At 46.0% G+C, this 18,174-nt stretch overlaps 1 protein-coding gene across 3 annotated transcripts in view; it reads left to right on the top strand.

The window, feature by feature from the left end:
- exoc6b (exocyst complex component 6B) overlaps positions 1 to 18,174 on the top strand; it is an 800,313-nt gene that overhangs the window by 481,949 nt on the left and 300,190 nt on the right. For all 3 annotated transcript variants that reach the window (XM_072497736.1, XM_072497737.1, XM_072497738.1), the window contains exon 14: positions 13,457 to 13,562. In XM_072497736.1, the coding sequence (XP_072353837.1) occupies positions 13,457 to 13,562 (106 nt within the window). The remainder of the gene's footprint in view (positions 1 to 13,456; positions 13,563 to 18,174) is intronic.

Here is an 18,174-nt window from a genome sequence, read left to right on the forward strand (position 1 = left end):
TGTTCTTATAGCAGATTAACCACTTGAGATTTCAAAACTTTTGAATTTGTTTTACAAATGGGAGTTTTTTTCACTGTCAAATGTGTATGAGTGAGAGTTGTGATAGATTGTTAGAAGTTTTTGTTTTCATCTCAATTTGACTCCTGAGGTCTGCCCATGGTGGCTACTGCGTGATTGGTTATGAATGAGGCATGGTGGGTGGGTGTCTGAGGGTCAAGGATGGGTACTGCGTGATTGGTTATGAATGAGACATGGTGGGTGGGTGTCTGAGGGTCAAGGATGGGTGAGGGGCATGAGTTGACATGGAGGTTGCATGGGGATATGAAGGGAGATTGGGGTTGTTGGGGGTTTAAGGCATGAAGACCAGTGGGCTTCTAAAACAATTGAGATCAAACAAAGACAACGGAGGTGGGCCGAGAAGTCTGCCTTGGCACTCGTCAACTTCCATGACTTATCATTTGCTGCTGGGGTCGCCTGACCCTGTCTCTCTTAAACCCCCCCCCCTCCCCCGCAGAGCAAGCTGCCCATCTCAGTAGTAAAACTCCGGCCCTAAGAAGTACATCTGGGCAAAATGTACCCTTGGCTGCAAAGGGAAGCAAGAGAAGAAACAGTGAAGGCTCTGATCACCATTTTCCAATTATCTCTCGCTAGTTATGCTGCTAGAGGACCGGAAGACAGCTAACATTGTACCAGTGGGCAAAATGGGACTGACCAAGTCATTACAAGCTAGTCAGCCTAACTTCAGATGTGGGGGAGTCTGAGGGACAGGAAGACACAGATGAATAAAAAAGTCAGCAGAGATTTGTAAAGTGAAAGTCATGTCTAATTAACGTGATTGAATTTTTGAGGAGCCAAAAAAAGGTGGATGAGAGTTGGTATTTGAAGTACACTACCTGGATTTCACCATGCGTTTGGTGAAGTTCCACACAGTTGACTGGTCACCAGCCTTAAAAAGCCCATGGGATCCAAGGCAAAGTGGCAAGTTGGACCCAAAATTGGCTCAGTAGCAGGAAGCAAAGGTTCATGGTCAACGGTTAGTTTTGGGACTGGAAGGCTATTTCCAGTGAGGTTCCGCAGGGCTCATAGGTCTACAGCACAGAAAACGCCCTTTGGCCTGTCGTGTCTGTCCCGGTCAAAAACAACCACCTAACTATTCTAATCCCATTTTCCAGCACTTGGTCCATAGCCTTGTATGTCTTGGCATTGCAAGGACACGACTAAATATTTCTTAAATGTTATGAGGGTCTCTGCCTCCACCACCCTTTCAGGCAGCGAGTTCCACCTCCTGCCCCTTAGATTAAATTTATGCCCCCTGGTCATTGATCCCTCCACCATAGAAAAAGGTCTCTTCCTGTCTTCTCTATTTATGCCCCTCATAATTTTATACATCTCAGTCATGTTCCCCCTCAGTCTCCTCTGCTCAGGGGAAAACAACCCCAATCTCTCTTCATACATAAAACTCTCCAGCCCAGGCGACATCCTGGTAAATCTCCTCTGCACCTTTTCCAGTACGATCACATCCCTCTTGTAATGTGGATTCCAGAACTGCACACAATACTCCAGCTGTGGCATAACCAACGTTATCGACAGTTCCCTACATAACCTCCCTGCTCAAACCCTCTGCCTCAGCTAATAAAGGCAAGTATACTAAATGCCTTCTGAACCACTGAATCTACTTGCGCGGCTACCTTAAAGTAAAGTAAAGTCGCTGTAATCCCAGGTGACCGTAGGGGGGGAGCTGACTCGTGGTGATCACCACATCTCGGGTGAGGGGCGAAGTTGAGAAGGCGCGACCTTCATGAATTACCTCAGCCGGTACAGGGATTGAACCCACGCTGTTGGCCTCGCTCTGCATCATGAACCAGCTATCCAGCCAACTGAGCTGAACCGTTGCGCTGGCACAATATCTGGTCTATCTCGGTGATTATACAGCATAACCGATCTCTCAAATTATTATTCCCGATGCAAGTATCCCCAAACACAACCAAGGACCTCCCCGACTCAATTATTTCCCCCACCCTGACTACTCGCAAATTCGACCCGACCCTACTGACGCCCAGCTATGGACAATTGTATCCTACCCCGCCAACTCACTTACCCACCACCCCCTCACTCGCTCTGCCCACCTTGACGTTCTGAGTATTTGCAGCATTTTCTATTTTCATTTACAAATTCCAGCATGCAACTCCCTCACTGTCACTCAGTAACCCCTCTCCCCCAACATTCTGTGTTACTGACTGTATCTCTACTGATGTTAATCCAGCTCCCTCACACTGTCACTCAGTAACCCCTCTCCCCCAGCACCCTGTGTTACTGACTGTATCTCTACTGATGTTAATCCAGATCCCTCACACTGTCACTCAGTAACCCCTCTACCCCAGCACCCTGTGTTACTGACTGTATCTCTACTGATGATAATCCAGCTCCCTCACACTGTCACTCAGTAACCCCTCTCCCCCAGCACCCTGTGTTACTGACTGTATCTCTACTGATGTTAATCCAGCTCCCTCACTGTCACTCAGTAACCCCTCTCCCCCAGCACCCTGTGTTACTGACTGTATCTCTACTGTTGTTAATCCAGCTCCCTCACACTGTCACTCAGTAACCCCTCTCCCCCAGCACCCTGTGTTACTGACTGTATCTCTACTGATGTTAATCCAGCTCCCTCACACTGTCACTCAGTAACCCCTCTCTCCCCCAGCACCCTGTGTTACTGACTGTATCTCTACTGATGTTAATCCAGCTCCCTCACACTGTCACTCAGTAACCCCTCTCCCCCAGCACCGAGTTACTGACTGTATCTCTACTGATGTTAATCCAGCTCCCTCACTGTCACTCAGTAACCCCTCTCCCCCAACATTCTGTGTTACTGACTGTATCTCTACTGATGTTAATCCAGCTCCCTCACACTGTCACTCAGTAACCCCTCTCCCCCAGCACCCTGTGTTACTGACTGTATCTCTACTGATGTTAATCCAGCTCCCTCACACTGTCACTCAGTAACCCCTCTCCCCCAACATTCTGTGTTACTGACTGTATCTCTACTGATGTTAATCCAGCTCCCTTACTCCTTCTCTCAGTAACCCCTCTACCCCAGCACCCTGTGTGACTGACTGTATCTCTACTGATGTTAATCCAGCTCCCTCACACTGTCACTCAGTAATCCCTCCTCCCCCACACCCTGTGTTACTGACTGTGTCTCTACTGATGTTAATCCAGCTCCCTCACACTGTCACTCAGTAACCCCTCTCCCCCAGCACCCTGTGTTACTGACTGTATCTCTACTAATGATAATCCAGCTCCCTCACACTGTCACTCAGTAACCCCTCTCCCCCAGCACCCTGTGTTACTGACTGTGTCTCTACTGATGTTAATCCAGCTCCCTCACACTGTCACTCAGTAACCCCTCTCCCCCAGCACCCCGTGTTACTGACTGTATCTCTACTGATGTTAATCCAGCTCCCTCACACTGTCACTCAGTGACCCCTCTCCCCCAGCACCCTGTGTTACTGACTGTGTCTCTACTGATGTTAATCCAGCTCCCTCACACTGTCACTCAGTGACCCCTCTCCCCCAGCACCCTGTGTTACTGACTGTATCTCTACTGATGTTAATCCAGCTCCCTCACACCATCACTCAGTCACCCCCCCCCCCCCCCCGCCAGCACCCTGTGTTACTGACTGTGTCTCTACTGATGTTAATCCAGCTCCCTCACACTGTCACTCAGTAACCCCCCCCCCCCCCCAGCTCCCTGTGTTACTGACTGTATCTCTCCTGATGTTAATCCAGCTCCCTCACACTGTCACTCAGTAACCCCCCCGCCAGCACCCTGTGTTACTGACTGTGTCTCTACTGATGTTAATCCAGCTTCCTCACACTGTCACTCAGTAACCCCCCCCAGCTCCCTGTGTTACTGACTATCTCTACTGATGTTAATCCAGCTCCCTCGCACTGTCACCGTCACTTTCAACCAGTTGCTTCCTTCATGTTCCTCATGATCCCGACTTCTTAGATTTGCATTTTCATTGCACTCAATCCTTTCAACTTTGTTGTTGTGGTACACTATGGACCATTGCACTTCAGTTCTATCCTAAATTATAACAGTAACCATTGCTGTATTCGGTATGCATTAGTTTTGTGTATTCTGGCTTTGTGGCAGTCGGATAGATTCACCTCCACTGATGGCAGCTTTTTATTTCCTGAATTGTACTTCTTAAAAACCATGGCGGGGCGACCAAGTGAGTATCCTGTACGTGTGAGCTCATATCTCCATTGCAGTCTGAGTATTTGAGTTTGATTTTTTTTTTTAACTCAGGCTTCGTCTTTCCAAGGAAAACAGTCCCGACCTCTCCAATTTATCCTCATAATTGAAGTTTCTCATCCAGGAACCATTCTTGTAAAGCTCTTCTGCACTCTCTCCAACGTGTTCACATCCTTCCTACAGTGTGGCACGCAGAACTGTGCACTCCAGCTGAGATTTGGCTAGTGTCTTATGTCAATTCAGCATAAACTCCTTTATGCCCCGACTAATAAAGCCCCAAATACGATCTGCTTAATTAACTGTCCTCTCTAGATGCATATACACCCAGATCTCTCTGCTCCTGCACCCCTTTAAAAAATGTTATCCCTTATTTTATGTTGGGCTCAATTCTCTGCCGACAGCAAAGTTGCCGATGTGGTGGAGAATCCACCGTTGGGCAAGTGCTCCAGTGCCCGTGAGCAGCGGCATCGAGGTTCACGCTTGTGCCAACGAGAGGATGGAATTGGACTGAGGGCAGAACACCATATTCTCCAAGATTCCCTGAAACAGTGGGCCAATGGGGTAACTCTTTAAGCGAGTTTCCACTAAAGTCCATCAGATGGCCACCCTCTTTCTTCCCCCACAATCCAAATCCTGTTCACCCCCAGCAGACCCCCCACAAATGCCCCCCCCAACCCATGAGAGAGACCCCCACGACGACCCCCAATTACAGAGACCGCACCGGTGACCTCCATAAGAGAGACTCCTGTCTGGAAGTCGCCCATAAGAGAAACCCCTGTCTGGAAGTCGCCCATAAGTGAGACCCCTGTCTGGAAGTCACCCATAAGAGAGACACCCGTCTGGAAGTTGTCCATAAGAGAGACCCCCGCCTGAAAGTTGCCCATAAGAGAGACCCCCGTCTGGAAGTTGCCCATAAGAGAGACCCCCGTCTGGAAGTTGCCCATAAGAGAGACCCCCGTCTGGAAGTTGCCCATAAGAGAGACCCCCGTCTGGAAATTGCCCATAAGAGAGACCCCCATCTGGAAGTTGCCTATAAGAGAGACCCCGTCTGGAAGTCGCCCATAAGAGAGACCTCTGCTTGGAAGCTGGAGAGCAGTCCAGGCAGAGGCAGTTTTAAAAAAAAATCTTGACTTTAAAACTCACGTGTGCAATACATCTGCTGGCTCAGGGAGAGGAAGCAGCACCTGTAAATTCCTGAAAAGAAAAAAAATCACGCTAGCTATGTTTACCCCTTTCAGGTCTTTGATCCACAAGCCTTTCATTTATATCCATGTGAAACTGATTCAACTAGGCTGTGATTGGCAGCTTCCACACCCAGCTGTCCAGATTGCTTAATTCATTTCCCTTCATGCTTGAGTGGATTTCAATTATCAGCTGTGAAACAAACCGCAATGTTTGTAGACATCTAGCTATGATTAATAGCTCCTGAATCATATGAAAGACAATTAAGTGCTGTCACCCTCGAAATGTGGGTGGGGGATGACCCAGATACCCAGATATTGTGTGTGCTAGGCGCCCAGCCGACGGACCTCGCTATTGGGCCGCCCGATCAAAATAACAGCCCAATAGCTGAACTTTATCTCCCACATATCTGTCCATTCCACCAACTTGTCTATGTCCTTTTAAAGTTCTACAATATCCTCTTCATAGTTTACAAGTTTTGTGCCATCCACAAACTTTGAAATTGTCCCTGCACATCTTCCTCATGAATACATATTAGGGAAAGCAAGGGTCCCAATACCTGCCCCTGGAGAACTTCACTACAAACCTTCCTCCAGCATAAAAAATATCCATTGACCATTGCTCTCTGCTCCCAATTATTCAGACAATTTTGTATCGACGTTGCTGCTGTCCTTTTTATTCCCTTAGCTATAACCCTTCTCAAAAGTCTGTTGTGTGGCACTGTGTCAAATACCTTCTGAAAATCCATGTGCACCACATCAACGGCATTACCTTCATCGACCCTTTCTGTTACAGCCTCAAAAAATTCCAGCAAGTTAATTAAACAAGATCTCCCCTTTAGAAATCAATTCTCGCTCTTCCCAACCAACCCACATTTTTCCATGTAACTGCCAACTCTTTCCTGAATAATTGTTACTGGAAGCTTGCCAATTACTGATGTTAAACTGACTGGCCTGTAATTGCTGGGGTTTTCCTTATAACCTTTTTTAAACAAGGGTGTAACATTTGCAATTATCCAGTCCCCTGACACCTCCCCTGAGTCTGGAGAAGACTGGAAGATTGTGGCCATTGCACCTGCAATTCCCATTCTCACTTCCTTCAATATCCTTGAATGCATCCCATCCGGTCCTGGTGCCTTGTCAAATTTCAGAACTGGCAGTGTATTCGATTCTTCCTCCTTATTGATTTTGAACCCTTCTGGGGACAGAGTTTCCTCGTCGGTCACCATGGCCTGGATAGCATCTATCTCCATGGTAAAGACAGGTGCAAAGTGCTCATTTAGTTCTTCAGTCATGGCCCCTTTCTCCGTGTGTAAGTTTACTTTTAGGTCCCTAATCAGCCCTACTCCTCTTTTTATCATCTTTTTACAATTAAATGCCTGTAGATGACTTTGGGATCCTCCTTTATGTTGGCTGCCAATCTTTTCTCATGACCCCTCTTCGCTTCGCTAATGTACTTTTTCACCTCCCCCGAACCTTTGTATTCCTCTTGGTTCTCAACTGTACTTTCCATCTGACACCAGCCATAAGCACACTTCTTTCTTAGTTTCTAGTGGGCTTATAATCAATACTGGTTGAAAGCCTCGCCCCAGCAATGGAAAATGTCTTTTGAAGTCTAGTGACTGTTGTAATGTGGGAATCACAGCTGCCAGTTTGTACACAGCAAACTCCCACAAACATGGTACAGGACCAGGAAACCTGTTGCGTTGATATTGGTTGAGATATAAATATTTGAATAACTCCACGGAAATTTTGCAAACAGCTGAGAGAGTAGGGTTAATATCACAGGGAGGCAGCGGCGAAGTGGTATTGACGTTGGATTAGTAATCCAGAGACCCCGGGTAATGCTCTGGGGACCCGGGTTCGAATCCCACCAAGTCTGGAAGTAAAAGTCTAACGATGACCATGAAACCATTGTCAATTGCCATAAAAACCCTTCTGGTTCATTGATGCCCTTTAGGGAAGAAAATCTGCCAGACTTACCTCGTCTGGCCTCCATGTGACTCCAGACCCACAGCAATGCAGTTGACTCTTAAATTACCTCTGGGATGGGCAATAAATGCTGGCCCGGCCGGTATGCCCACATCCCATGAACGAATAAAAAGAATAATCTCCGACAGTGCAGCACTCCCTCAGTACTGTATCAACAAGGTGTCAGCCTAGTTAAATGTTTGAGCCTCCTGAGTACAACTTTTTGACATGAATGGAGAGTGCTCACACTGAGCCATGACTAACCCCAGCAAGCTCTACTACAATGAGTCGGACGTTCTGTTTGGCGCCTTTTGCTCCCAATGTTCACCCATGCAGTCAGCCACTGAAGGGGCACTCGGGTTCATTGGGGAAGTGAGGCCCCCATATGGCCAGTACGGGCAAACCCAATGGGAAAAGTGTGAGACTCCATAAATATTTGAAGTGGCGAGCTTGATGTAAACTTTTCTGCTCATCATTCACAGAGCAGCTTAGCCGCTTGTTCTTCTTGAGTTTGTGAGCATGTCACATTTGCTGAGGGCTCCAAGTTATATCCTTCACAACTGTTGAATTTGGGTTGATCAATGACAGTTGAGGAGAGAGTGCTTGACTTCCAATTATCTTGACAACTATTGGGAGAAAGAATTGGGTTAGATGATTGAAGTTTGTCCGAATGGGGGTACATTTTGAGCTGATCGTTGGTTTGGGAGCCTGGTGGTGTGGGGCGGTCAGTGGTGGGCGGAGGGATCAATGCATTTGAAAAATGCAACAATTTGTATGTCTGGAATTTTGATAACCAAAATTATATTTCTTTATGCCAGAATGATACAATTAACAAATTGCCTTGCCCCTTCCTCATCATTACTAATGGAAAAATAAATCTGGTTCTTTCCAGTAGCCCTTTCCTGGGAGGTAAGAGTGAGCACGTGTTCAGGGTAGGACTGAGCGCGTGTTCAGGGTAGGATTGAGCGGAGCTGCCATGCACTGGTTTATTTTTCAATTGACCAAGTTACAAATTAGGATCTAATCTGGGACACCAGGGACATCAGAGGGTATGTGAATAAACAAATGTTAAATCCTGGTGAGTGAGTTACAGAAGATTGACACCTCCAGGATCAGCAGTCCATCTGCCTGTTGAAGTATTTTTCCCTTTGTCGCTGATGCAATGTGAACTATCTGCAGTAAGTCTCAAAGGTCTCTTCTGAGGCTCCAAAACTGCAATTCGACCACCTGGAGGACAAGGGCAGCAGGCACATGGGAGCTCTATCTCCAAGCTCCCATCTAATGCACACACCCTCCCAACTTGCGACTTATATCGTTGGTCTTTCATGGATGCTGGGTCAAAATCCTGAAATGTTCAAATAAACAGCACCGTGGTGTACTTTTACCTCATGGACTGCAGCAGTTCAAGAAGGCAAGCTCACCCAATACTTGAAGAGAGGGCAGCACGGTAGCTTTGTGGATAGCACAATTGCTTCACAGCTCCAGGGTCCCAGGTTCGATTCCGACTTGGGTCACTGTCTGTGCGGAGTCTGCACATCCTCCCCGTGTGTGCGTGGGTTTCCACCGGGTGCTCCGGTTTCCTCCCACAGTCCAAAGATGTGCTGGTTAGGTGGATTGGCCATGCTAAATTGCCCTTAGTGTCCAAAATTGCCCTTAGTGTTGGGTGGGGTTACTGGGTTATGGGGATAGGGTGGAGATGTTGATCTTGGGTAGGGTGCTCTTTCCAGGAGCCGGTGCGGACTCGATGGGCCGAATGGCCTCCTTCTGCACTGTAAATTCTATGATCTAGAGATTGACAATAAATGCTGGCCTTGCAGGCGATGCACAAAATCTGATCACGGTTACAGTTTTAAATTAAACATGCCAGCAATTTCTTGACTTATCCAATGAAGCGTGTCCAACTTGAGGTGTGAGCTGAGCCCACTCGACTAGTTGGCAGTTGTACGTATTGTTGTTGATGAAATTATGAGGCAGCTGGTTGTGGTGTGCCATCATTTTTTGTGTTTGTCACGCAGTCCGAATGGGATTCTGTGAAAATCGATGTATTTGCATTAACCGGTCTCTGGTTTCAGCGGAGAATATTTTGTTGTTGCTGGTGTATTTTCAACATCTTGGCACTCCTGGTATGTCTTCTGTGAGGTGGCTTCTCAGACACACAGCAGTAGAAGGCACTGAATGAATGAAAATCGCTTATTGTCACAAGTAGGCTTCAAATGAAGTTACTGTGAAAAGCCCCTAGTCACCACATTCCGGCGCCTGTTCGGGGAGGCTGGTACGGGAATGGGTGATGGATGCCAGTGTTTTGTCTGAGCAAAGCTGTTCCATGGGAATGGGAAGTGGTGAGAGTTGAAGGGCAACTATCACCTCCCCAACTAGAATAGCATCGAGGGAGGTCTAGCTGAAGCAGTTGAGGCTCCTCCTCTAAACGTTTTTAAGAAAAAGATAGATGCCTTTCTAAAGAATAAAGGGATTCGGGGATATGGTGTACGGGCCGGAGAGTGGAGCTGAGTCCACAAAGATCAGCCATGATCTCATTAAATGGCGGAGCAGGCTCGAGGGGCCAGATGGCCTACTCCTGCTCCTAGTTCTTATGTTCTTATGTTTGCCTGCGATCCTCTTGTTCAGGAACTCGTACAAAGAGAAGAGTGGGATCAGGACCACGTCTTTGTGCCTCTTCTATCGTGTGTCCATCACAGTTCAGAGGTCACACCTTATTTTCAAGGCAAAATTATTTTCTTCAAGAAAAAGTAAGCCAGTCAAAAACCACTGCCTGAAATGTACATCTGTCCATGCTCCGATCAGGGACAATGTACTTGCTATTTTATTGTCAGTTTTGTGGCTCACCAGTTGCTCTTGAGATCTTATCTTGGATGTTGGAGCTTCAACCCCACACTCACTAGTTACCTAACGTCTAGTGGGAAGACAGTAGCATAGTGGTAATGTCACTGAACTAGTAAACCAGAACGCTCATGATTCAAATCACATCAGTGCAACTTTTTTGATTTGATTTATTATTGTCACATGTATTGGTATACAGTGAAAAGTATTGTTTCTTGCATGCTGTACAAACAATGCATACCGTACATAGGGAAGGAAGGAGAGACTGCAGAATATAATGTTACAGTTATAGCAAGGTGTAGAAAAAAGATCAACTTAATATGAGGTAGGTCCATTCACAAGTCTGACGGCAGTAGGGAAGAAGCTGTTCTTGAGTCGGTTGGTACGTGACCTCAAACTTTGGTATCTTTTTCCTGACGGAAGAAGGTGGAAGAGAGTATGTCCGGGGTGCGTGGGGTCCTTAATTATGCTGGCTGCCTTTCTGAGGCAGCGGGAATTATAGATAGAGTCAATGGATGGGAGGCTGGTTTGCGTGATAGACTGGGCTACATTCATGACCTTTTGTAGTTTCCTGCGGTCTTTGGCAGAGCAGGATCACACAAGCTGTGATACAATCAGAAAGAATGCTTTCTATGGTGCATCTGAAGAAGTTGGTGAGGGTCATAGCTGACATGCCAAATGTCCTTACTCTTCTGAGAAAGTAGAGTCGTTGGTGGGCTTTCTTAACTATAGTGTCGGCATGGGGGGACCAGGACAGGCTGTTGGTGATCTGTTCACCTGAAAACTTGAAGCTCTCGACCCTTTCTACTTCGTTCCCATTGATGTAGACAGGGGCTTGTTCTCCATTACGCTTCCTGAAGTCGATGACAATCTCCTTTGTTTTGTGTAACTTGTGCAATTTAAAACAGCACAAAGTAGCTCATTGTGTAAGGGGCGACATATCTGCATGGATCGAGGATTGGTGAGCTAACAGGAAACAGAGAGTAGGGATACATAGATCTTTTTTCAGGTTGACAAGCTGTAACTAGTGGAGTGCCACAGGGATCAATGCTATTTACAAACTACTGTGGTGGCACGGTAACACAGTGGATTAGCACTGTTGCTTCACTAGCGACTTCTTACTATTATTATTATCTACATCAATAACTTGGATGAAGGGACCAAATGTATGGTTGCTAAATTTGAAGGTGACACAAGGATAGGTAGGAAAGTGAGTTGTCATGAGTGAGAGTCGACAAAGGGACAGCTGAAGCTTGGCAGATGGAGGATAATGTGGGAAAATGTGAACTTGTCCATTGTTACAGGAAGAATAGAAATCCAGTATACGATTTAAATGGAGAGAAATTGCAGAAGTACAGAGGGATCTGGGTGTCCTGGTCCATGAATCATAAAAAGTTAGTCTGCAGGTACAGCAAGCGATTAGGTCGGCAAATGGAATGTTGTTGTTTATTGCAAGGGGAATGGAATATAAAAGTAGGAATGTTTTACTGCAGCTGTACAGGACCTTGGTGAGACCACATCTGGAACACTGTACATTTCTGGCCCCCTTATTTGAAAAGGGATATAATTGCATTAGAAACAGTTCAGAGAAGGCTCACTTGACTCGGAGAAGTTAGATAGAGGAAATGTGAATTTTTTAAATAGCCTGTGGTAAATTACGTGGAACTATTGAGGTTTACAGCACAGGAGAGCAAGCACCCATTGGGTCATATATTGGGACATCCTGCACGTTTCAACTCCGAGATGATGTGCTGAAATATTTTCATTAGTGCGAGCTCAGCTGTTGCCTGTATTGTGTATGAGGAAATTTGTCCAAATTCTCTCCTCACTCTCTTATCTTGTTACTGACTCCTCAAAAGGGCATTACCTTTGTAGGCAGTGTTTTCATATGAGATTGATTTCTGTGGTAAAAGGATTTTCCAATGAAGTGAGATTGAGTGCAAGTAGGCCTTTCGGCTCTGGTGTTTGGAATATAAGAAGTGATCTGATTGAAATGTACTCGGTCCTGAGGGGGCTTGGCATAGTAGATGTTGAAAAGTTGTGATACCCTTGCTGGGGTGTGTAGAACCAGAAGTCATAATCCCAGGATAAGGAGTCAGCCTTTGAACTGAGATGAGGAAATATTTCTTCACACCGAGGGTTGTGAATTCTCGAAGATCTAAGGGTGTGAATACATTGGCGAGAGTACAAAGAGGTTAACAAGAATGGTTCCAGGGATGAGAAACTTCAGTTATGAGGATGGAATGGGAAGGTTGGGACTGTTCTCCTTAGCGAGAAGAAGGCTAAGAGGAGATTTGACAGAGGTGTTCAGAATCATGAGGGGGCTGGACAGAGTAGATGGGGAGAAACTGTTCCCAAACAAAAGGATCGAGAATGAGAGGCCATAGATTTAAGGTGATTTGCCAAAGAGGCAAATGTGATGTGCCAAAAATCGTTTTACACAATGTGTGGTTTAGGTCTGGAATACTCTCCCTCGAAGCGTGGTGGAGGCAGGTTCAATCGAGGCATTAGAGGGAATGAGATGATTACTTGAATAAAAACAATATGCACGGATAGGTGGAAATGGCAGTAGACCATAATGCTTGTTTGGAGAGCTGGTGCAGACACAATGGACCAAATCACCACCTCCTGCGCCGTCACTATTCTGTGATCATAACATCAAGAAATAGGAGCAGGAGGAGGCCATTTGGCCCATCGAACCTGCTCCACCATTTGACAAGATCATGGCTGATCTAATTGTGACCTGAAAGCCACTTTTTTCACTGCCCCTCCCATAACCCTTAGTTTCCTGGTTGATGAGAAATCTTTCTAACTGAACCTTGATCATAATCAGTGACACAGCTTCCACTGCTCTCCGGGGAAGGGAATTCCAAAGACTAACGATCCTCTGAGAGAAGAAGAGCCCCCCCTAGGTTCTAGATTCCCCGAAGAAAGGAAACATCCTCCGAGCAGAATAGTGTAGATGCTGGAAATCTCAAATTAAACCAGAAAATGCTCGATAAACCCAGCACTTAGCAGCACAGGGGATTTGTAGTATCGAAGTACAGGTATGAATTGATTTTAATTTAGGTAGGGCTAAATGCAACTTGTGACCGCCAAATGTCCAAGAGAAATTGCTTGGGAGATTGGTGAAGCTTGGCGTCACCTCCTCCTGATATTGGATCACACTACGATGTTAACTCTGACGATTTTGCTCTTCCACCAGATATATTTTAGACCTGGATAACTACAGTGCCATTCCTGTCTCGAGTGAAGAGGAGTACATGAGAGTGATGGGCCAATTTCCATTCCATGATCCAGAGCTGGAAAATGTAAGAAATTATTACCGAGTTAAATGTTTTCGTCGCCTACTTCATAGCCAGATAGTCTGAAGATGAAATACAAACTGAAAATGTTGCAAATACTCAGCAGGTTAGGGAGGCTCCTTGGGAAGGAGAAATCGAGTTAATGTTTCAGGTTGCTGACCTTCCACCAGAACTGGTGCGTTTCAGGTTTCCAACATTCACAGTATTTTGCTTTTATGTTGATTTGAAGTTGAAGTGATTTTGTTCACAAGGAGATTAAGGTACATATATGGTGAAGAGTGTGTCAGGGTGGTGACCTGAATGGGGCTTCCGCAGTGGGGTTTTCCTTCAGGTACAGTAGTTTTCTTTCTGTAATGACCCCCACCGAAGTGTTGACAAAAATGGAGAGTTTTACAGTGAGCTTAAGGCTGGGAGCTTGAGGAAACAGTGCAGGTTGGTGGTCTCAATCGTATAGACACATTTGTGAGACTCTTGCACTTGTAGAGGCGAAAGTGGAAGGGGCACTGGGACAGCGATTTAAGGAGATCATAAGGAATAGGAGCAGGAGTGGGCCACTCGGCCCATTGATCATGTTCCGTCACCCTATAAGATCAATCTGATCCGTTTGTGACCTTCGTGGTACTTTCTTTCTTAACCCTTGATTCCCTTCCAGATCAGAGATCTGTTGAACTCAGCCTTGAATATACTCAATGGCCCAGCTTCCACTGCTGTCTGTGGATGTGAATTCCGAAGAGTAACAGCCCTTTCTGAGAAGGAGAAGACAGCAAGTGGTGGAGAAAGGAGAACAGAGGCAATCTTCGCTCTCCTTAAGACGGTGGTTCTCAAACTTTGGATTGAAAAGCCCCTTTTCAGATGGATTAATAATCATGGAGACCCCAACTGAATTATACAATAAACGCACAAATGCATATCATCTGAAAATATAACAAGAAATGTGTTTTAATAATGCCTTAACGGAAACAGCACCAAAACAAAATCACAATATATGCCTGCTTCTCACTGCAGTGTCCGTCTATCCTTGGTGTGTAGTTTGACAATGGCATTACTAAATCATTCCCCATCTTCAGACAAGACCTGCGCTATGTCGTCTTGTGTGTTCGTGTGTGGGGGGGGGGGGAAGGCGCCCTGGGTGAATTTGAATTTTAGCATCTTCTTTTGGCACTTTGGTTTAATTGTGTAGTACTTAAATATTTTAAAAAGCTCCCATCTCTTGAACAAGATTAACTCGCCTGAGACCCACCACCAGCTGTGGTAAATGCCGGTCTGCCTGGCAATCTTCATGCTGTTCTCAGCCCTTCTCCTTGTGTGCTCCTCTCCTACTGCTGTGTCTCACACTAAACCTGCTTCCAGCAGTCGCACATTTTCCTACTCTTGACATAGTCACCTACCAGCTTGTTAAGCACTTTCACATTATTTTGTGGTCTGCTGGAAAGTGAACCAGTCAGGTAATAATAATAATTGCTTATTGTCACAAGTCGGCTTAGTCATAGACATAGAATTTACAGTGCAGAAGGAGGCCATTCGGCCCATCGAGACTGCACCGGCTCTTGGAAAGAGCACCCTACCCAAGGTCAACACCTCTACCCGATCCCCATAACCCAGTAACCCCACCCAACACTAAGGGCAATTTTGGACACTAAGGGCAATTTATCATGGCCAATCTACCTAACCTGCACATTTTTGGACTGTGGGAGGAAACCGGAGCACCCGGAGGAAACCCACGGAATCGAACCTGGGACCCTGGAGCTGTGAAGCAATTGTGCTATCCACAATGCTACCGTGCTGCCCGGCTTCAATGAAGTTACTGTGAAAAGCCCCTAAGTTGCCACATTCGGCGCCTATTCGGGGAGGCCGGTACGGGAATTGAACCCGCACCGCTGGCATTGTTCTGCATTGCAAGCCAGCTGTTTAGCCCACTGTACTAAACCATGTGTCCATAGAACCCAGTTTGAGAATCTTTGAAGATCGGGGTCCGGCTGAGGTTGATATGGTCTGATGGATCACCGGTTGGACCACGTGCTGGTGGTCAGTGCAAATGGTTGTTGTTGGATGGCTCCACCAGTGGAGCACCAGATATACTCAAGTCTGTTCCTGCCTCTCTTGAAAATGCGAAGACAGAGGGAATGGGGTGAGGTGAGCGGGTGAGGCGGAGAGTCGAGGGGAAAGAGGAAGGAAATGCAGTCACAATTTTGCTGGGGCCAAAGGCATCACAGGGAAGTGATAAACTGGTTCAACATACTGATGACTGAAGGAATTTGGGAAATGAAGATGCCAAGGCTCAGGAGTTCGGGGTTCTAACGAGTATTGATATTGACTAACATTAAATTTACTTTTCCAAGGAATGGTGCAGAATGAAGTGGCGATTGGGGAGGTTTGAAAGATACGGGTGACAATGAAAAGTATTGATGAAGTCCCATTCATGTCTTTGGGCTTTAGGCTGTCTCAGTGATGTTTGATGTCAATATAGTGCACGCTAACTGGGAGATAATACCAAGATTATAGTGGGCATCACGGTAGCACAGTGGACAGCACTGTTGCTTCACAGCTCCAGGGTCCCAGGTTCGATTCCCGGTTTGGGTCACTTGTCTGTGCGGAGTCTGCACCTTCTCCCCGTGCCTGCGTTGGTTCCCTCCGGGTGCTCCGGTTTCCTCCCACAAATCCTGAAAGATCTGCTGTTAGGTGAATTGAATATTCTGAATTCTCCCTCTATGAACTCAAACAGGTGCCGCAATGTGGCGACTCGGGACTTTTCACAGTAACTTCATTACAGTGTTAATGTAAGCCTACTTGTGACAATAAAAGTTATTAAAAACTATTAAAAGATGATGTAATCAGCAATAGTGGGATCTTTTTGTGTCATAGTATAACTTGAAACTGGTCCATGTAATGTTGATGTATATTAAACGGCCAAATGCTGGTTGGGTTTTGTGCCACAGTGGAGTAGAGTGCTTGAAGGTAGAATGGTATGGGTCTGGATTGACTTGTGTGGTCAGCACTTGATCTGAGTCATTTGGTATTTAGATGACTGCACTCAAGCACTTATCCAGTCAGGGCAAGGCTATTGGATCTGTTCCAGTGTCTGAAACATGTTCCTTCCTTGAATAGATGAACCGCAGGCCTATGAAGGTTCTTGGCTATCACCTTGTCCTTTAATTAGCTGGGTGTTTGCTATTCTAGTGCAGCACCTATTAAATCAACCACTACACGGCCATATAATGCCTTTTCACTTTTAATGAAAGCATCTATTTTCAGCAAGTGTCTTTGGCGGCCAGAGCTGGGTTTACCTGGTTTGCCATGCCTTGTCATGTCTTGGCTCCAGCTGCATCTATCCAGTCACTTTGGATCAGCCATATTGCAGTTTTATTGATCATCTGATGCTGACTTTGTATGGAATTGCATCGGCATATACATGTTGCTTACGAAGGTCGTGGAAACTGACGCAATGAATGATTTCCAAAAGAAATTGGATCGCACTTGAGGGAAATGAACTTACAGGGCTGCAGGAATATAGTAGGAGGATGTGATTGACTGGATTGCTCGACACAGAGTCATCATATACTCATTGGGCTGAATGCCCCTATTGTGTGCCACAATAACTGTTTGAGATGAGTTTCTAAGCGAGTGGCCCAAATCTGAAACATCCATTTCCTCCAGCGTTGTTCTCCAAGTTGCTCTCTTATCATTCAAGTCGACCAGAAATAATCATCCTCTCCTTCTTTACAGAGTTAGTGTAGTCAGAGCTCCAGTGAGATTTCTGAGCGTACTCATCTTAAGCTCCAAACTTACTATCATGAACACATTTTCTTCTCTGTCCATCTTCACTGTGTTGACATTGAAAACAGCACGGGAGGAGAGAGAGCCTGGACTGTGAAAACAGCGCGGGAGGAGAGAGAGCCGGGACAGTGAAAACAGCGCGGGAGGAGAGAGAGCCGGGACAGTGAAAACAGCGCGGGAGGAGAGAGAGCCGGGACAGTGAAAACAGCGCGGGAGGAGAGAGAGCCGGGACAGTGAAAACAGCGCGGGAGGAGAGAGAGCCGGGACAGTGAAAACAGCGCGGGAGGAGAGAGAGCCGGGAGATTTTAAAAGCGCGGGAGATTTAAAAAGCGCAGGAGCTGCGAGTCAGAGCGGAGATTTTAAAAGATCGCGGCCTAGTTTCGGGAGCCGTTCGGAGGAGGAGGAGCAGTCTCTGTCAGGGAGAGAACCTGAGAACATCTAAGACACTCAGAAGGTAAGAAGGTAAGTGAGTGATTTTTACTCATTTTTACTTTTACACCTTTTTCAAATTGTGTGTGTCGGGGGAAAACTGAAGTGACATAACAGAAAAGCTGTGACCTGAGTGGCTGGTTGGGAATCTACACTAAATTTAAAAAATTAAGCATTGGTAACTAATTAAACATTATTACTTAATTATAATTTAAAGGGGTATCTAAGCCAGAGATCGGAGAGTACTATATTTAGCTTTCGCATTTATATTAGAAATCTAGTGCTAGGAAACAGATAGTTAACAGTAACTTTGAAAAAAAAAATATGAAACATGTTTTTAAAAAAACTTTTAATTTTAATTAATTGACGCAATGTCAGTTAGAGGGGCGCAGTGCTCTGACTGTGAGATGTGGCA

The sequence above is a fragment of the Scyliorhinus torazame genome, chromosome 3 (assembly GCF_047496885.1).
Source record: "Scyliorhinus torazame isolate Kashiwa2021f chromosome 3, sScyTor2.1, whole genome shotgun sequence".
Taxonomy (NCBI): domain Eukaryota; kingdom Metazoa; phylum Chordata; class Chondrichthyes; order Carcharhiniformes; family Scyliorhinidae; genus Scyliorhinus; species Scyliorhinus torazame.